Consider the following 21,715-nt stretch of genomic DNA (forward strand, 5'->3'; position numbering starts at 1 on the left):
AGCGACAAATAATTACTGTGATAACATTTGATGGCAGCAATAAAAAGACAGATATTTGCCTATGTGATGGGGAATTATTGCAGGGATCTGATAAGGTGGAAAACTCATATCCTTTCCAGAGAGGCTGTAAAGATTGCCTGGTTACCCGCTGGATGACCACAACAAACTACAGTCAGGAGTCAATGAGGTGGAAAGGAAGGCAATGCTGCACAATAAAAGCAGGAACTTGAGGCCTTTAAATAAAGCTTAGTCAACACTGACAAAAACAGATAGCAAAAAAAAAACTTTTCCCTCTGAGATTTTTGCAAATTTTGTCAGTGTCTGACCAAGCTGAGAGCTGAAAACCTCACGCTAAACATTTAATTTTCTTTTGATAATACGTTGCAAGAAACGTGCAATTTTTAAAAGTATACAGGGTGTGATTACATTTAGCTCAGGAGGTCAGACCATACCGAATATTTGATTCATATGAATCAGTTTCTCTTCAAAACTGTCATAGCAAACCTGTAATAAGTGGAATGATGCAGGTTATAAGTACATTTATTCATAATTAACCAGTTTGTATGTAGAGATTTTGGAACTGGTGTTGATATAAGTTTGTCTAAATGGGAATATTTGATTAATTCTCACACATTAAAAATCCCCTTTTATGAGTTTATACAAATGAAAAACAGTTTTCATAAACATGTTAACTTAGTTTCAGGAAATTTCTCTTCATTGTAACATTATTCAAATCAGTTTAGCCCAGGAAAGCTTTGCATAAACTTGAAATTCAGATGATCAAATGCAGCCAGTATTCCTCTTAAAACAGTTCTAAATGTCAAAATACTAAGAAATCGTTTGTGTTCATGTCTGTCCATCATTTTCTTCCTGCCTGGTATCAAAATGCTTTCACAAAAGGTGTGTTAAAGGTATTTGGGCTGTTTTCAAAGCTAATGTCACCAGATCGATCCTTGTCCCTGCAGGTATTTCAGTAGTTTGTGGATTTCATGTTTTAGAAATTACACATCTAAACCATACATGGAGTAAAATATTTTATAGAAATTTGAATTCCTGAGGACCATTGCTGAAGGATTAGTTTCCAAAAATTCGCTCTGGTCCTCTCATTCTGTTCCAGCCAACATTTTTCTCGTCCAGTTATTCTAACATGGAAAAAACTCATTGTCTCATCAGCTTGCGTTTTGTTCCAGTACTGCGTTGCATTATGTTCTCACATTTACACGGCTGTCGGACCGAGGTAAACCAGATATGCTATGATTTTCCATATTTTTTTATATCTCCATTGGCGGTGAATCCACCCGCGGTTCCCACACCGTTCACTGATCTTAACGTCAAAGGACAAAAACGAAATGACCAGCGCCTGTCTCAAATGTTTTGAGGATCTAAATCCTGCTGGACTATTTTGCACCTAATCCTTACACTCTTTCCAACAATCTAGACCCACTTAGCCTTGCAGGGTTGCTGGAAGTCTGGGCAATGTTCATTGGGCAAGAACAACCACCACAGGCAGAGGAACATGGAGGAAATTAATGACAGGCAATACAAGGCAAAATTCCAATCCGTGAAGATGGAGACATACAGTAAATATCCAATAATTGGCAAAAACAAAGAGAAACAGCAAGGAGAAATGCCCGAAACAATGAACTCCAATCAGCAAAAGAGAAACAGGGATTATAAAAGGCATGACAGGTGAAAAATACAATGATTAGGAAGCAATGCTAAAAGTTTTTTATTTATGAGATAAAACAAGCAAGAGGAAATTACACAAATTAAGAATTTGTACGCTTGTGTGCTTGGCCTTGAGCATGTCCAACCAGCTTGACCCACATTAACCGTTTGACCCAAGCCGACACGTCTCCAAGGTGTCGTTGCAGCAACGGAAATGCAGTTGCCTCAAATGTGAGCAGCGAGGACGCCCAGGCCCTGCAGGATTGTGTGTCAATCTGGATCTCAAAGCGTGGCACACGCACACAAACAAACTGCTGACATTGATCAGTCTTCAAATGTGTGAAAGTAGATCAGCGCAAAAAGGAGCTGGTCCTCGGTGACGAGTAAAATTAGACTTTATCTCACAAGCTCTCTTTTACACACCTGTGGAACATCGAAGACACACACACATGCACACACACACACACACATCAGGCAGCTAGAACTGATGGTCTGATTAAAAAAAACAAACCAGAGAGAATCTCTGTTTTCCCCCCTGCATCTTGGCTTCTTTCCTATTGTTCTCTGTGATGACAATGATGAAGACACCCCAATGTCTTCATCATTGTCCACACATTAGCTCTGCTCTCAAACAGGCTACAGTATATAGACCTTTATCACTAGCCCACATTACAGGAGAAATTTATTATAGACAGAAATGCAATGGCTGATATTGGGCAAGTGATCAACTCAATTTAATTAACCATATAGCCACTAACTTGTCTCAGTAAAATGCTTTTTGTTTTTTTTTGCAAGTTCACCGTTTACAATATTTGCCTTCCCTCAGACTTTTTGTTATATGTACTAACTTAACATGTATTGTGACTAGAAATCCACCAAGAAACTGGGTGGTGACCAGATTTGGTCTTTTTTTTATGGTCATGTAGGTCAGAAACTCAAAAGTCCTATCTACTTTTTACAAGTGAACGCACCATTTCTAAGCGTTACTATGTTAACGCTCTTCAGTGTGAAAGCTGTTCTCTCCTCAGTGAATGAACTGAAAGGAAAGATGAAAGAATCTATTTAAATGTGGATTTCCTTTTTAAAGGTTAATTAAGATTTTTTTTAGATCTTTCTCTTTTGAAGTTGTTAATGATAATAGTTCCTCGTGTCTATAATAGAAGTATGATGTCATTTCACCCTGAGCATGTTGAAAGTGCAAATTCTTCACCAGCAAACCGGTCATGACATGAAACTCTGACATGACATGAACACCTCAGTTTGATTTGTTTAAATTTGCTAGTCAACTAAACCAGTTTACATCTGATTAGTTTGATAGACATCCACCTTTTCCAAAGAGTTTGTTACTTTTCAACTTGGTTATGGTGGTATGCTAATACCCCACTTCAAACAAGTTCAAATTGACAGTGTAGGTTCAGGCTGCAACAACAGACACTAAGACTTCATTAAGACTGCATTGCAACAATTTCTTTTTGTACCGTTTATATATTTATTTGATTTTGTGTTCTTTTCTTATGCCTGGTTTTGTTGTCAACCCTATTCACTTATGAACCCACACGGAGTCACAAAAAGACGCAAGATTGGGCGATTTTTTTCCGTAAAGTTAACATTAGCAAGCTAACAAATAAAAATAAATAACAGAGGTGTTATTTATTTGGTGCAATAATTTATTTTTGCAAAGAAAGGTTTATAGTTGCACACAGTTCTGTCTGTAAACTGATAAGCCATTTATATCACACATGCATGATTTAATTACTGGATGTGGAGGCAGCAGCTCTGACTACAGCTGGGAGGGACTGACTCCTTCATGAGGACCTGCATGGGAGTGTTTGAAATGAGGGTCGAAGTTTATAGATTTTTCAAAAAAAGATCGCTTAACTTACTTACAAAGTGTCTAAGTTAGCAACATTTATCTGTCTAACTGCTGCAGCAGCTAACCTACTGAATAAGCTAACATTAGCTTAGCAGCCCCCCAAATGTACCTTCAGGAAACTGGCTGGCAATCTGTGACACCGTTGAGTACATTTTAACATCTTTGAAACTGTCTTGATAGCTCTCCTTTGTTGATTTTTGCGGTGTAACCATAAGTCAATCAAGTTATGTTTTTATGCCCCTTCTCTCTCTGTGTCTGCTAATCAACAGCTAACAGAATATTTACTGTTCCATAATTTGACTTGAGTAGTGTTTTATACTTGACTAAATCATGAAATGCATTTTCAAAATATCATGATACCCTGTAATTTCTGTACTTTATTCCTTATTATCATAAACTCAGAATTTAACTGCCCCTATGCCTTAACAGTAGCATACAATGTAACTTCATATCAATCCGGAGGAAGGACAAACCTCAGCATTTGCTCCACAACTCCTAATCAGAGAGCAGCTTTTCACCTACACTCTTCGATTCATGGTATTTTGCTGTGCGCAGTGGTCACTGGCTGTTTCGGGTGAAAGCTCTTTGTGTCTGAAAAGCACCGGGGAATGATGGAGAAATCAATGCACTATAATGCTGCAATATTTTTGGCACTGTCAATAAGTTGACTGAGGCTCACTGTAAAGACTGCAGCGGTAAGTGACCAATGACCGCAGAGTGCTGTTGTATAACCAGAACCTTTACAAAACGCTGCAAAGAAAGTGCTTGAAAAGCCGCTTGGATCTGGTCAGACCTGGACTGACGAGTGTTGGTATACAGACTTACAGCATTCATGCAGAGCATTGACTGTATGCTCTGCAAGGTGCAGGATATTGGAAGTAAAATGTCTGCAAAAGATCCCCTCCAGGCCATGGCGATATGTAAAGAAAACATAGACGATCCATCCATCCATCCTCATTTGTGACAATCTAAGTGATAGTAAGCTAAATGTACTACAGGAGGTAAAGGTAATTGTATTTATATAGCACATTTTCAGCAACAAGGCAATACAAAGTGCTTTACATGATTTAAAAGTGAGTGCTCCACAGCTTTTAGCAAAATAAAATAAAAACAGGAAAGGACACATTAGGGCAAATGGCAACATTCAGACAAAAAAACAAAGGGCAAAACAAAGACATGAGTGAAGGCGGAGACGTAAAGGGCCATGGAACCACGTTGCTCAGCCTCCCGGCAGAAGTCCGATACAGGTGTTGTCAAGGCATGATGTCCTTGGGAGCGCTCAGCTCCACAGCTGCATGGGAAGGAGCGTTATGTTTACATATCTTCAAGGAGATTGGAAATATGCAGCGCTTCCAAGCAGGGAAAGCCAATTCAGAAACGGAATGTTTTAGGTCGGGTAGATTATAAATTTCAATCTTCCTTAAAGTCTCTCCGATATATCTCAGTTCCCAGTTATCCAAACCAGTTTGGTTGTTCCACTGAACTGAAACTAGCAACTAGAAACGAGCAACTTCTCCAAAATCGATTCCATTCTGTTGGTGAGTTTTTGAGTCCTCAGCTGGGCTGCGAGTCTCAGCAAGACTCGCATCCAACTTGCGTCTCTGTCCACACCAGCAGTCTGAGTGTTTGCCTGCTCAGCCAAGTCCGTCACAAATTTGTCGATAAGCCAGGAATCCACAAGCTCCCAACAGTAGAAATCCTGTTATCATGCATAAATCCAGGATGAATCCCACCGGGTCTGTCCCTGGAGGACAAGAGGGCTCTCCTGTGCCCACACTTCTCATGAGAAGATTTGATCAATTGCATTGAGAGATCGGTTGACCAGATCCATAATTTGTAGATTTGGATGATGTGCAAAGACAGGCTCCAAAAATATAGCAAAAGACAGGACAAAAACAGAGCAAGCAGGGCAGGCAAGGGCAGGGAGGGAGCAGAGGAAAAAAAGCGTCCACAAGAGCGCAAGAGAGGAAAAAGAAGAGAGTAAAAGAAAAACATACACAAATATAATGTGGTGAATTAGAAATATGTGATTGGCATTTGGAAGCAAAATCTGGGTGCAATGGTACCAGCAAGAAAAACAACACACAGGAACCAAAGGGTATGCTTCACCAAAAGATATGTCAGGAAATTAGAAAAAAAATATGTGAAGTTAATAAAAACAAAGCAAAAAGAGCATCAGAACAAAGCATTAAAAACAGCATTCAGGGATTGGATAAACTTATCCCATAACCTTTTATTAGTTCTTCACAATATTAATGGAAAAAAATGACCAAAATTCAAGCTTTCTGGATGAAGATTAAAGTTCTGACAAGCTTTTCTGTGGTGCATGGCAACAATAATCTGAGTGGCAAATTGCCTGGGACAACAGCTTAATTTCAAACAAGAAATTTGACAAGTTTTTTCACCTCGTAATATGTTATCTAACGGCAGACAACTAAAATATCGGCTCCCACACAGACTGTGCATGGGAGAGGTTGAAGCTTTTTCTACCAGATTTTCATCAGGTGATTCACTGGGGTGATTTCTCCAAATATAAGTCAGGATGTTGGACAAGTTGCCAATATTAGGAACAACACTGGTTGCTGATGGTCTCAGTATATTACTGTCCATCTATCCATTGTCTTTATATGGATAGCATAGCATCAAATTACACAATGTTATTATTAGGTAAGTTTTATTTATATTGAGCTCAGTACCATGTAGAGAGGTTACTTCCTGATATCAAGACAGATGAACTCCAAAATGATGGGATTGTCAAAAAAAAAACATTTAAAAAATATATTTTCAACTCTTTCTTCTTTCTATTTTGTTTCCTGAATGATGTGCGCTTTTGCCACGTTCTAAGGATAAACTCAGCCTATGAGAGTCGCTTTGAGCAAAGATGGCAATAAGAGGAACAGAGAAGCAGCAGAATTGACACCACAGTGTGCACAAATTGATGCACGGGGTGGTGTGAAACATTTTTACGATAGCCTCAACCTTTTCATCGCTGACAAAGTCAGGAACGCAACGAGAAAAACCGTGAGGTAGAAAACGGCAAGAGGGGTGCTGATCGACACCAGCGGTGTTTGGCAAATGAAAAAAATGTCACATCTACATGGGGGGGGGGGTGCTTCTGGTTTTGAAGATGTCGTGTTTTTTAATATTGGCCAAAGTAATGATTCATTTTTATGTTTCCATGAACAAGCAGCAGAAAAGGTAGCAGGAAAAAAACTATGTTGAATCTGTCCCTTTAACATAGCTTACCGGTGTAAAGACTTTTCAACATGTGTATCAATGAATACAAACATATTCTAAAACACAAGAGGGAAAACAAACAAAAAAACATCCTTTCAGGGTTCAACTTTGACTTATGCCATGTGTTACGTAAACCAAGCATTCCCCTGAGACTGTCGGCATTGAAATGATCCATAAATTTTGCTTCGTAATAAATACTTCCCACTGTTCTTCTTGTTTATATTGTTCTCCCATCACACCAAGTCTGGCCTTCTCCTCTTTCTCCCATATATTCATCCATCCATCCATCCAGCTGGTGCTCTCAGTGAAACAATCTATTTATAAAAGCACCAAAGTCCACAAATAGCACACAGGCACTTGTGGGTAAACGGGGAGGAAAAAGAAAAGTGGAGACGGAATTGAGGGGTTGGAGGAAAAGCAGGAGAGAGAAGAGAAAAGGAAATGAAAGGAAAGCAGGGGAGAGACGGGAAACAAATGCAGAGCTTGGAAGGAAGGTTCAAATGTAGCGTAAGAGTTCAGAGCAGAGGAAAGGTAGGGAGTCGGGAAGGAGAGATCAGAGATGCTAAGAACATAAAAGTAGCAGAAAAACAAAAAAGAAAACTGGATGGCAGTCAAATGCTTTAACCTTTTTCTTTTGGATTGAGGACCTCAGTGATAAACCTCAATATGTGCTCAGGGCATGTTAATGCATGAAAACTCCTTTTGGTTTTCTGTACGCGTTTTTATTTGCGTGTGTGTGTGTGCGTGTGTGTGTGTGTGTGTGTGTGCGTGGGAGGTGGGTTTTGGATCCATCGGCCTCCCACCCACGCAGGTTGGAGTTGCAGAGGCACCTGAGCAGCGATCAGACGTGCGATGTTAGCAAATTTCCACCAGCTCATTTGAAGCCGTACCGAAGCGTGAAAAAGCAAAAAGAAGCCTTTTGTTTACGTCCAGGAGAACTGCCCTCGGAGTCCAGAGAGCTGCCGGATGACTCCCAGTTAGGCAACATTCAAGTAAGCTTCAACAAACCTCCTAAATGGGGCTTTTTATAACTTCGTATTATCTGTTCTGAAAAGCACTAATAGCTGCCGCATGCAATAGCTTCATGGGCTTGTTTTAGGTGCAATCTCCTCTTATGCACGCCTACACCATTTTATCTTCCCTCTTTTCTACCTCATCTTCCCTATCCATTATCTTCTGTGCCCAGCAAAAAAAAAAAAGTCTCTCCAGCCAACTCTCTGCTGGAGTATCATTCTCGCACATCTTTTTTTTCCCCCCCACTCAGTTTCAACCATCTGCCTTGTTTTATTTACAGTGGATTACCCTCGAGCCGCCGGCAGCATCACATGTAAATAAAGATATCTGGTGAGATTTACATGCAGGTGTTACAAAATGGGTTATATTTAGTATTCCAAAGAAGAGGACATGTAACATGTATGCGCCGTTATTTACCAGTCCAGCTTAATTTCCTTATGCAAAAAACGACAGATAGCAATCAATGATGCAGTTATTCCCAATGGTTCAAGAAAACAACATTCAAACATCATGTGCACCACAAATCAGGAGATTATAGAAGAAATACACTGTAGAGTCATGAGAAGTCCTGTTTACAGTGTGCCGAATGCCATATAGGAGGCACAGCGTAAGCGAGAGAAGATGCTCAGTCTGAACACGGAATTTAACATGCTTAATACAATGAAACACGGTGGCAGTAGCATCATGCTGTGGGGACGCTTTTATTCAACAGGGACAGAGAAGCTAGTCAGAGTTGAAGATACAGGAAGAATCTGTGACAGAGGCAGGAAAAGCCTTGAAACAGAGGCGCAGGTTGACCCCCAAACAGGACAATGATCATAAACTTACATTAAATTACACAAACGTGTTAGAATGGCCCAGTCAAAATCCAGACCTGTATGTGAAGATAATTTAAATGTTCACAGATTTCCTTTATTCAAAGGGAACTATTTTTGCTTAATTTTTTTTTTTTTGCAAAGAATTCTGGGTACTAATAAGATATCCCAGCAGCCTTAATGTAATTCAGATGAACTGAACAACAATGAGTGTACGTATCATCATAAAACTATGTGTCATTTTCATTTCGCTTCACAAATATCATGGGGAGTCACATAAAACCCTAAAAATAAAATAATAAAAAAAAGCATTAAAGTTAGGAGTTATAACCTGGATGCGACTGCAGCACACAGTGTAAATAGTGTAGAGATTGTTTACCGCTTGTAAATCACTTCACATCGTGTCACAGCTCTTAAAGCCGTTTCCTTCCGGCACTTGACGCGAGCGTCTTTTGATTTTCAAGAAAATTTCACGTAGGCCTCCTCCCCGTTCTACGACCTTCCCACTCACATTCCCATCCTCTGTCTCTCCCTGCGCGCTCAATGATTTCCTCCCCCAATTAGTCAGCGAGTCTTCCTCTGCTTCTGCCTCCGCCTCCCGTCTTGCCTGTAAAATCTTTTGAAGCATCTTTTCTATTTGTTTTTGCTCCTCTAATTCTCCCTCATCGTCTCCAACTTGTGACGTCTCACGCTCCCCTGCCTCTCGCCGCCTGCTTATTTCGTCTCTTTCCAGCTCCACGAAGGGATGCCATGTCCATTAACTCTGCGAGGAGCGAGTGGAGGACACTTAACAGCCGTGTTCAAAACTAAAGCCCAACTCATTATTAACGCGCTCGTTTCCGAGCATGTGCGTAGACACGGAGACACAAAAGGCAATCGTACGGAAGCAAATGGAGTGCATGCAGCTTTGCACAGGCAGCCATTAAAGAAATAGGCACTCATTAGCAGAAACACGGAGCACATGCATGTACACACCGTCTCACAACAAGTGCTAGAACTGAAAGGAAAAATAAAAAAAGTCTCCGAAATTAAGATGATATAATAAAAGAGTCCCTGTTCAGTCAGACCCACAGTATTTCAAGAGGTTAGAAAATGAAACGGCTGAATCCCATTCAGGCATTCCAGGTTATCGTTTACAGCAACAACACTGCAGGAGTCAGCTGCTTGTACCCGCAACGTTTTACACAACTTTGCACCATGTGCAAATATCAGCCGGCTTTACAGCTTGTGAACACCCAAACAAAGAAACAACTGTGCTTACCCAAGAATTATTATTTTTTTATCATTAACAATCATATATATAGGCAATCGTGTATATATAAGTGTAAAATGACAAATCTGAGGAGTCAGAAGAGTGAACATGAAAATACACATTTCTGACTCTCACTTTGAAATTAATAGATCAAATCAGTTTTTTTAACATGTTGTCCAGCATTATCCACAAACAGCATCTCGTACTCTGCTTGACTCATGGTGGGATTTATTTGCAGCCTGCGTTTAGAGTGAACTTGCGTGGACGGCCACATGTGGGCATTTTGGCAATTACTTTGCATGTCTAATCTAAGGTGGCCTCTCGAATCACATCTCATCATAAGCACAACGTAACGTCTAAGACATTAACTCTTCAATATGCTGAGTAGCAGCGTTCTAATCCGTCGAACCAGTTTCGACACCTGATTATCCTAGGTGTTGAAATTGGGAATCAACTTGGAGGTGTCCTCATTTATTAGGTCTTATGTTGGTTTTTGGTGTATACATCATGTTTTTAGTAGGTTATTAGACTGCAGGTGTCATGCAGTGAAGCTCTGGGTGACAGTAACACATTATGCCCTCTTGGATGAACTTTGACTATTTTGCCTGAGAAAACAGGCAGAATGGTGAAGACAATACGATGACGGCAAAAAAGTCATAGCAGCATTCACCAGTCACTTTGCGGAGTATCCCCAACACTGTAGAGTTCAAATGTTATACTAAATAATAAAACAATACATTTATTAAAAGGCCACAATATCTGTGCTTTATGAAGTCAGGTCCAAGCCAAGCATACTACCTTTAACATTACTTGCAATGTGGAAGAAAACTAGCAGGTAGAAATAACATGGCAGCATTTCTGTCTAGCGGAGAGCTAAAAGCTGCTTCAGCTTTGCAGATTTTTTTGGATTGCAAATCACAATACTTTCCACTCGTGCACACCACCATTCGCCACTGATTTGCTAACGTTCACACTTCATATTGGAAACTTTGATTTTAACCTCAGTTTGTGCAGAATAAATTAATGTTTCGCACCCCTTCCCTTTTGGTTGTGGTCTGTGAGCCAGGCCATAACAGCTGGAGGCTTGTTGTTTAATCAAGAGTCTTTTGGTTGCCAGTGGGAAAAGGTTTTTTTTGTGCGTGCTGATTAGCTGATGGACGCCGACTAAACACTCTGAACTAGGGTACAAACCCTAGTTCGTATTAGCAAAATGTGTTTGCATGCGTTTCCATTTGTTGTGTTGATCCATTTGCTGGATCTCCATATCTGGTTGGTCATTTGTGGTTTGGCTGACTTGTTGAAGTCGTAATGTGGTGTGGTAATGGACGATTTTGTGTGTGGCCATTTGTGCTGCAGTGACAACAGTTCATGTTAGGCTCGGATAACTTGTTGCTATGTGTGGTAGCTTGTGCAAATATTCAATAGTGTGTGATTTCTCTCTTTACTTTTTTGTTTTGGCTACTACTACATTTGTTGCCATCATTTAAGTCAGGCATGTTTGTTTAATTTTTGTCAGTCTCCATAAGAGGCATCCTTATATCCATTTGGTCAGTCAAATTTTAACAACTTATAACTATGCAGTTTTGTTGTTAAAATGGTTCGTCCTCTTCCTGCAAAAGTCATTCGATTGCACGTATATTGAACATAGCAGTAAAGGAGTAACAGGACCTCATTTTGGTGATTTCTTTGGGACGCCATCTTGAGGAGGGCCCCTGCAGGACCCTTGTGATTAACTTGGACGTTTACTTTACGCAACACTGATTACTAATATGGGAAGCCTGAGGACCTTGTTAATCCACTGGCACGCCGCCGGCGTTTGTTTTGTAAGTCATTTTGATTGCACAATGCAAGACTTTCACATGGATCCTCCACCTATTTAACAGACTTTCACACTTCTTATTGAAAACTTTGACCTTAACTTCAGTTTGTGCCAAATTAACACAAACTGGTTGTAGATTTTGAGCCAGCTGTTATGATCTTTACCACAACATGGCAATAATGCACAAAGTCGTTTTCCCCTTGGTGATCGACGAACACAACGAGAATTGTGCACTTTCTAAATAATCTGAAAACAGCATCACTACACACTTGCATCCTGGCAACACTAAACCACAGGGATTGGAAGAAAAATCGGGCTGACGTTCTGCACCTCCACGTGCTGCAGTTTGTTGGACAACAGGGCCCTGCAGAGGTTAGTGACTGGAGCTGGAAGGCTCATTGGAGAGCCTCTACAATCCCTTCACAGTCTTGTTCAGCGCTGCTGCTGCTGCAGACAGAAGCTCTTCCCATCGTCTCCATGAACTTTTTAAACTGCTGCCGTCAAAAGCAGAACCACCAGACGACTACTCTGCTTTTTGCCTCGAGCTGTTGAAATACCAAACTTCTGTTAAGATTATGCATATTTTCACATATCATTTTTGCATGGTTTGTTGCACCAATACGTCATGGTTCCCAGAGAAATGCCAAAATGACAATGAATTGATCCGACTGGATTTGATAATAGATGCTTCCAGGGCGTATTTTAAAATTGGCACCAGTCAAAGCCCCTAATGCACAATAAGAGGGAACAAAGTGATGCTCGATGCTGGATGACTGATTAAAAACAGAATGCTACTTCTGCACATGAGTATGTTCTCTCACAGGTCACTGTTTTTCAACTTTCATATGCAATACAACTTTTTCTGTGCATTGCAACAAATGCATGCTGCTCTAATGAAAACACAAGGTTTTTAATTCACATCATGTCCAGTAAGGCACAAAAGCTGCATGCGTATCTTTTCAAGCATATACACTTTTTTTCTTTTTTTTTTTTTTTTTTAAGTAAAGGTCTGATGACGGAAAGCATTTCATACCACACAGACTTTCAACAGATCTAAACGACATCAGATCAGGCAAGTAAAAAGGAAACTCAACAGGCCACATCGTTGTTAATTATATGCAGCGTTACATGTGGCGGCTGGTTGTCTCTGCTGCTTTCTGAGAGCTGGTACAAACCAATGTTTAGGCTCCATTGGCACACCATGAACTAGGGACCCGTTTCATTCAGAATAAAAGCCTTTCCAAACTGAATGAAGCAATGGATTTTACTCCTGTTCTGTTTAAAGTACAAGCAAAAGTAGACGTACATTAGCGATGCAAATGCAAGCCCAACTTCCTTTTTTTTTTTTTTTTGCCACTCTTGACTGTGCAAAAAATAGCAATGCCATGTGCAGTTAACGTAGCTGATTAGCATTTTGCTGAACCTACTGTAAATTCAAACAGATGGACAAACTATTTGGGCCGTCTGGACAATAAACAAGCAAGTGCATACATGTTTGGCTACAAATAGAACTAAAGTACATAACTAATGTGAGATATCAGTTGGTAGATCTTGCTACAATCTCACACACACACAGACAGACACTATCTGTGTGGCTCTCTGAGAAGAAGTGAAGCACACCCAAACACTGGCGTGTTGCTTCATTCCTTTTGCATCTACTTGTGCATCTGTTTGACCTTGCAGAGAAATTCCCCGAGTGATACTCTGTTCCAAGCGGGAAACAAGTCAAAATCACACTCATCCTCACATTCCCATGAAACAAGACGGCTGGATTGTTGCTGGTGCCCAGTGTTTACTCTAACACACACTTTTCCTCATACTGGACAAAAGCTCGAGTTCAGTCAAACAAGTGAGACTTCCCTACAAGCACACCACTGACAGCTTACACGTCGTATGTACACATGTGCTAATTACCAGCTAACCCACTGCTGTGTTGAAAAGCACCTCCTACATCCCAGAGCCTATAGAGGGCTGTGTCTGGATGCTTCGCTGTTGCTAAGGAACGAGAAAATCCTTGAACATCCAACTGGCTGTAAAGACAGTAGGGAGAAAATAAAACAGACTTCAAGCAAACTGAATAAAGATAAAACGGCCAAAAGCTCCTCCACATTTTTTTTTCTCATGTTCCTGTGGCTGATTAGATCATTTGTTGAGGGAAGACCGGGGAACAGGGACTCTAAAAGTGTCTGACTCTAAAGGTTTGAGTCCACGGAAGCTCGGTGAGCAAATTTTAAAACGGTCTTGCTACGTTTTTATTTTTTTTAATGTTGTTTGCCAGGTCGGATAAATTATTAACGATGCAGGGTTAAATATTCATACCCTTTAAACCTTTTCACATTCTATCATGTCACTGCCTGTGATTCCATATGATAGGCCGACACGAAGCAGTGCATAGTGCTGAATTGGAAGAAAAATTACTCCAATTACAGATACAATTCCTCAAGGTATGTCACTGCAAGCTTTGCACGCTTAGAGATGGAAATTTTTTTAGCCATTTTACTCTGTAAAAGTACCTCAAACTCAGTCAGAATGGATGGAGAGTATTTTTAGTACCAGTTTCGAAGCCTGACACAGATTCTCATTGGGATGAATTAAGCCTCTGCTTCAGTCTAGAGTCTTTTGCAGTCGCTTCCCATCACCTGTTTACAAATCCCTGCTGCTAATGCGCAGCATTATGTGTCAAAAGAGCCAGAAGCAGATCAATGCCACACTTTCCAGATCTTATATTTGTAAGAAATGTTGAAATATGTATAATTCCCCCCCCCTTTTCGATTACATTACTTTGTGTTGGTCTGTCACAGAAAATCCAAGTGAAATGCTGTGGTGGTATGTTTGCATGCTGTATGTAAAACACTTGCAAAATTCCAAAATGAGCAAACTTTTGACCTTTAACTCTATTCATCAAGTGTAGTTTAGCCTTCATGTTACATAATTTCTCAGACACTCATCACTGAACCGTGCATGAACCGATGACAGGAAATTTGTTTGGGCTTCCAGCGACATTTTCTTCAGCTTTTTGTTTTTGTCGTCTAAATCTAAATGTTTGCCGTTTCACAGACGCAACTTCATGAAACAAGGGGGGCCAGACACTCTGATTATGTCATCGTTAATAACAGTGCAAATATTTACTTGCTTCGACTTGAAGGTTTCAAGCTTCAAGCACGCTCTGCCGTTCCACCCCCCCCCCATTAGTTTTGACAAACAAAACATTCATAAGCATTAATTAATAATCATTGTTATTGTCATTTCCTCCTTTGCACCGGCATTTATTCTATTCCCAGAGCTTTGTGATGCTGTTCTCTGTGCCAGTCAAAATTAATTGCACACCAGGGATGTTGGGTGGCCTGTTTTAAGTTTAGAACTGAGCGTAGGAAACGGTTTCTTCAAACCTATTAGAAGTGCACTTAAAGAACAATGTTTGACATGTTGCATTTTCGTCTTTTGAGTGAATTTGTGACTTTTTCAAATCAAGAGAGCTTGGCAAATGTGAGAAGAGTGTGTGTGAGTGTGTGCACTTTCAATTAACCTACCTTGACACTGGAATCCCTGCTTCCCAAATCCCCTGTGGAGCGAAAACAACAGAGGGAAAAAGTTACATAAATACAAAATCTGACTAAGCAAACACATATATTGATCAATAACGTCCAATATTTGCATAGAGAAAAATGTTAACCATTGAAAATTAAAAACACACCGGCAGAGGTGTGTCAGAGATACTGATTTTTTTTTTTTTTGGGGGGGGCAAGACCCGTTCTGTGTGTGAAGTGGACAAACTCAAAACTTTGCAACTCAGCTGGGAAGAACGCCAGCTGCACCGAGGCAAAATGATCTGACACACCTCCTCCAAAGGTATATGGGCAGTGTTGGGATGGCTGCAGGTGCATGCATGAAAACACACACACAGACATCTACACACAAAGTGGCGCACATACACACGCACACACTCTGCCCAGCTCATTTTCATAGTGTAGCTACAAATAGATAATCTCCACAGGTGTGACATCTCTCAGTGCGCACATTGTTCTTTTTCATACTGCTTTTTGACCTAGATAGATAGATAGATAGATAGATAGATAGATAGATAGATAGATAGATAGATAGATAGATAGATAGATAGATAGATAGATAGATAGATAGATAGATAGATAGATAGATAGATAGATCTCTCGTTTTTCAGCCAGTGGGATCTAAAGTCCCAAACATAATCTTCTAGGTCAGATCACTTAGTTATTCACAAATTAAAAAGCTTGTCACAGGTCTGAACTAACAGCCATTCTGGGACTGGTGCAGAGATAATAATAAACGGGACAAATTAGGCCAAACTCCAGAACTAAATTAATTTAACGACCTGAGTGCAGATCTGTGCGGCTGTCTAGTAAACCCAGGTGGCCTGCGTTGATGGTGACATGTTTGCACAGGTTACTGACAAGCAGTGGGAGTTTTTGCATGAATAGCTCCCCCAGGCGAGTCCCTTCTTTAGGCCCCCACCCCAAGCCCCACACACACAACCCAGAAAAAGAAAGGCTGCCCTGCTGAAGCCCAACCTGCTTATAAATGGCCCGTCTTTATCATTCAGTTTAAGGACTTGCATGCTTTCATCTGTTTGACATTAGGCTAAAAGCTAGGAACCAGATGCATCAGCATTGAGAGCCACCTGTACTATACAGTAAATTGAAAGGGGTGCCAAACATAAGGGGGGGGGACGGCTACCCCCTTCCTGGAGATGCAAAAAAAAAAAACGCAACAGAAAGATGGGGTGTAAATAAAAGCTGACATCTGTTTCAACTATTTCTGTCGCCCCTCCTTGACTGTGTCTCCCTTGGTGGTGAGCCATATAGCAAAATGTTAAACATTTATCACTGAGAAATTAGGGAGAAAAACAATTAAACATGTATGTGCTTATCAATTATTTCCTCTCAGGTTATTCCACCAGCCAGGCTTGTTCTAAAAAAAAAAAACAAAACCTAAATTTTTCATCCACTCTCACTTCTTCAACCTACTTAGTTCCATCAAATGTTGGTCTGCAGCTACTCTTTCTTTTTTAACACTACAGCCCACATATTTCTTGGTCTTCCCTTTTTGTCTTGGTGTACAGTTATAGCATCAACAAGTGTGATGAAAGCTGAAGTAGTCGGTTATTTTAAGAAGACGGCAGCCACCTACTTTCTGTATTTCTTAAGGGCAAGTTAACATGGCCGTATTTCACTTCTCCTTGAACTGAAAATGTTTCAGTCTCTGTGAAAGGTAACCCAAATAAAAATCAAATCAAATAACTTCAAAAAAGGATGGCGGCAGCATCATGATGTGGCGCAACAACTGTTCAAAAAGCCCCACTGAAACAGACCACGAACGACCCCCCGCCCGCTCCTCACCAGATGAAGTCGGTGCAGTGGCTGCAGAAGGTGGGCTGCTTGAAGAAGCGCGCGATGAATTTGTGGTCCTTCACCTCGTGCACGTTCTTCTGCCGGAGCGCACCCTGGCGCGCGAAGCCCCTCATGGGCTGCTTGGGTCCGTCCTCCCCGTCGCTGTTGGTGGCCGCCGAGTCTGCCATTCTGCCGAGTTCAGGGGCTCCTGCTCCGCGCTGCTCAATTTAAACCGCTCGGCACGTCGAAGTTGTTGGTGCGCAGAAAAGAGAGAAAGGGAGTGGAAAAAAAAAATAAAGAAAAAAGAGCGCTTATTGAAGCAGAGCAACAACAACAAATAGTTGTTGGAGTTGAGAGAAGTGGCTGCTTGTTTGTTGAGGTGTTGCAGTCTTGTCCGTCAGCGGAGTGAGCTGCTGTCGCCGCACTGGCTTCCCTTCCTCCTCTTCCTCCTTTTCTTCTGACAGCCGCTGACAGAAAGGAGAGAGCGAAACAGAGAGAGCGAAACAGAGAGAGGAAGAGAGATAGAGAGAGAGCGCGCGAGAGAGAGAGAGAGGTAAAAAGCATTTAACGCTCTTCTCCACAACATTTATACGTGTTATTTTATTAGCCAGCACTAGCTTAGAAATAAGCCTGCTGTTTCTCAGTTTTTCTGAAAAAGGAAGCAGCGGTAGATTCTTTCACATGTAAACAACACAGTTAAGCAACTAATGTCAGAATTTGAAATGCAGGTGTTTGTGTCTTAAATTATCTAATTAAATTTGAGGTTTACAAAACCTTTTGAAGAGACTGGTGCTGAATTCAGTTAGCATAGCTGTAGATGTGCTTCCAAAATGTTTATTGGTAAGATTCTGAGCATTTTAATTCAATTTCACAACGTTACCTACAAAACAGTGCTTTGCAGAAGTATTCCCAGACTTGCACTTTTTTCATATTTTGTCACAGTACAATCACAAACTTCAATATGTTTATTGGGTTTTCTTGTTATTGACCAACATAAAATTTCTGCATAAATAGGAAGGAAAATTGTCTCACTCATTTGCATTGAGCCATTAGTTTATTGGTTTCCAAATGTGCCAAAAATATGTTCATACCTACAAATCGAACCATTTGTCCTTAATGGAGAAATGATCTTATGAAACCACATCATGACACATTTGTTTGTTGGCAGCTGTGTTGATTGCTACTAATGTGACAGATCCAGACTTCAACATCAGACAAAGTTTAAGATTGATGTGCAACCTGCCAGACTGTAACGATGTGACAAAAACGGTCAAGATTGCCTGCTTTTGACTTCATCTGCAGAGTTTATCTCCAATATTACAATCAAAGTGCACCTTACAAGCGGTGCAGGTGTCCATCTTTTTTGTGATTCAGGCAATGATGACGGTATGAAATTCCTCTTCAAAATTATGGCAGTTTGCCTTGCTTTATGCTATGTTTTCTACTTTTACTTTCACCAAACTGTGACATGGATAAACATGACGTGTTCAAATAAAACATCCTGACAAGAACAAATGTATCCACACCACCTCTACAATGGAAAGAGCATGGCGCAAATGAAAACCTACAGAGATGTGGCTGTCCACCTAAACTAGGCAGCTGGGTAAAGGAATCATTAATCAGAGAAGTCACCAGGAAACGAAAGGTTACCCTGGAGGAGTGGCAGAGGTCCACTGCTGGAAGAATCCCTGGAAAAGTGCCAAGAAGAAAGAGACATACTGAGGCAGAGAGTCACCTTGATACTGACTCCAAATAGCCAGAGAACGACTGAATGTTTTAGTCGGATCATATTTGTCTTAGTCAAAGTTCAAACCATGAATCTAGTTGAGAATTTGTACCAAGATGTTAACAAGATGTTAAGTTGAAATCCACAGACACTCTGTCTAATCTGAACGAGCTGAAGCTATTTTCTCAAAAGGGGCAACGACTTCTGTATATGGTTGTATATGGTTGTGCCATATACACAACCATATATATGGCACATATATATGTGCCATATATATGGCACATATAAAAGAGGAGTAGATGTTAAAACACGGCACACTTTTAAGACTTTTATTTGTGAAAATAAATAAATAAGTTAAAACGTTAACAATTTCACAGACATTTTTTTCTTCTGTTGGAACAGATGCTTTACAGCAAGAAAGTTGTAAGTTTCTCATTGTTTTAGGTGCCAACTGACTGGTTTGTGCCGTTCACACACACACACACACACACACACACACACACACACACACACACACACACACACACACACATGTGCACACATGCAGTCATCTGGTTGTGAGTGACCTAGATGAGATTGATTTAGCTGCAGGACAGATGACAACGTCCACGGTTCAGCTTGGTCTCATCAAATCAGTGTTTACTGTAGATTTAGCAACCGGTTCAAATGGCTCTATGTTTTTAACCATATTGGTTCCCCATTACCCACCTCACCTCTTACATTAGAGGCACATCTAGCATTATGGTTGCATAACTGTGTCTAGACAGCTATTAAAAGAGGAAGGCAGCTGAATTTGCAATGGTTACAGGCATCTAGACACTCACATACCTATGAGTACCTGAAACGTAATCAAGTGTGTGTGTGCGTGTGTGTATAGGCTGTGGCAGCAACTTGTCATAAAGCCTCAGTGATCTCTTTTTTTATATGTCCAATGGCCAGGGTGCGGTGTAGCTTTTCCTCGAGGCTGTTAAACTATAAGATCTATAACAGTGAGCCGGCCTCCATGTTCAATATCGTTGGTGATGTCGGACTGGAAACAGCTGGACAGTGACTTGTTTGCTCTTATAAATATATTTTTAAAAATGACTTGGGTGATATATGTGATATATGTGATATATCACCCGGTCGCCCCTGTTTTCACCAGAAAAAATTTGGATCATCTGAGAAAAATCATTATTATTATCGTTATGTTTTTTTTTTAATAAACAAGTTGAATAGCAGTTTGAGAGGTTTTCAAATGGTAAACTTTGTGCTTGAATTCTGGTTGTTCACATGTGAGCCTTTGCAGTGTGTGTGAGGGAAACTCACAGCTGGTTAACCGGGCTCTGTTTGGTTATTCACACACTTATGTTTTTGGTTTTGGCCAATAAGATTCAAGTTTAAAAAAGCAAATCAAAAATAAAAAACACATGGCTACTTAACATCACAGTCACATCGCAGTATTTTCATGGACCATGTTGGGCTTTCTTCAAGCTGAAAGAAAGCATTGTCTAATATCTTGTATTGATTATTATCTTGGCCCCCTGACAGCTTTCCTGTGGAGATGAGGAGTAAACAGCTATAAAGGTTGTGAGTGTCCAGTGTTGTAAGCAACCAAAACTACGGCAAATGTGTGTTTTCTTGTTGAAAGATCAATTGTTGATGTTGCCTCTTTTTTCAGCCTCTGCTGCCGTTCTGTTTTTGGGATATAAAGCCATAAAGGGAAAGAAAGATTTTTTTTTGTGTATTTCAACAGGACAACTTCAGGATAATGTCATGGCTAATTTTACTACCTGATGATTTTTCAATGAAAGGCAGTTCAAACCGGAACTTATTCAACACTATGAAAATGAACACACTGTAACTTCTCTTACTCGCTATTTTAGCTTAGTCACAATATTCAAAGTCATTTTTATTTGCTAAATGTCATAAGAATGTGAAAGATGTTTTTCATTACTTCCTTCAAAGTCAGTAGTTTATGTACGCTAAGGTTAATATGCCTTTAAACTATCCAGGAAAGCCCAGTTGATGAGTTTTATCCACCTCTGCAAGTATTTTTTTTACAGCGACACCTTAACACTGCTTCTTTTGTCTCATAATAAGAAAATAAAAAACACAGGTACAGATAGTTGAGAGAGGAGACTGTTTTTGTGTCTCATCAACTCCTGGTCAAAGCTGAAGAAAAAGCCAGCTTACCTTTTGAAAATGTACAAATATATAAATGAAAACATTATGTCGCAATGCTGCAGTGGGGGAATGGCTTACGTCAAAACTTTATGGCATCTCGCAGGAAGAAACAAACGTATTGGTTGAATTAAAATTAGAGTTTAAGGTATGTAAAAACGTCAGGCTTATAGCTCTAGCTGTCTAGAAAGTTATTACTGAGGCTTTGGGACACCTGCACACCACAGTAAGAGCTGCTACACGCAAATGGACGAAACCGAGTCAGAACTGATGTAAAATGAATTGATGACTCATCAAGGAGGTCCTCAAACAACCCAGAATAGCATCTAAAGCGCCTCAACAGCCTTAGTTATTTTCTGTTACTATGGCTCAACAATGAGAGATCTGGCAAAAACAGCGAAAGGCAACAGGAGAGTGTGACAGGAAATGCAAATAGAAAATGGCATCATATTTATAAGAAGAGCAAAATTTGCTAGAATCATAGCTCATCACATGCTGGGTGGTCTGCATTTGTCAGCATAGGAATATTCTTACAGAGAACCTGGTTATACACTACGTAGGCCTGGCGTGCAGCCATCTGGTGGGCATGCATTGTGAATGGCTTTGTCCATCACCTCAAGAGTACAAAGTCTTCCTCAGAGATGTTTTAGATCCAACATCTGGAGGGCACATTGCACCTCAAGGTAAATGAAATGCTCATCAGCTGCATTTCTGACACTTGCAGTGATCACACTGTGTTTTAATGTCTCTTTTCTTCTCACTTTTTTTTCCCCCTTCCCTACTTA

General features: G+C 40.4%; 1 protein-coding gene across 1 annotated transcript in view; it reads right to left on the bottom strand.

Annotated features, from left to right (window-relative positions):
- The window catches only part of prkcbb (protein kinase C, beta b), a 76,058-nt gene extending 58,551 nt beyond the window's left edge, over positions 1-17,507 (bottom strand). The window contains exons 1-2 of the mRNA XM_014982674.2: positions 17,051-17,507; positions 15,209-15,240 (exon numbers count right to left, since the gene is read on the bottom strand). Of these exons, the coding sequence (XP_014838160.1) occupies positions 15,209-15,240; positions 17,051-17,229 (211 nt within the window). The 5' untranslated portion in view covers positions 17,230-17,507. The remainder of the gene's footprint in view (positions 1-15,208; positions 15,241-17,050) is intronic.
- Between the last annotated feature and the right edge of the window lie 4,208 nt (positions 17,508-21,715).

Source organism: Poecilia mexicana, unplaced genomic scaffold, assembly GCF_051168715.1.
Source record: "Poecilia mexicana isolate PSO_F unplaced genomic scaffold, ASM5116871v1 scaffold_8, whole genome shotgun sequence".
Classification (NCBI taxonomy): Eukaryota; Metazoa; Chordata; class Actinopteri; order Cyprinodontiformes; family Poeciliidae; genus Poecilia; species Poecilia mexicana.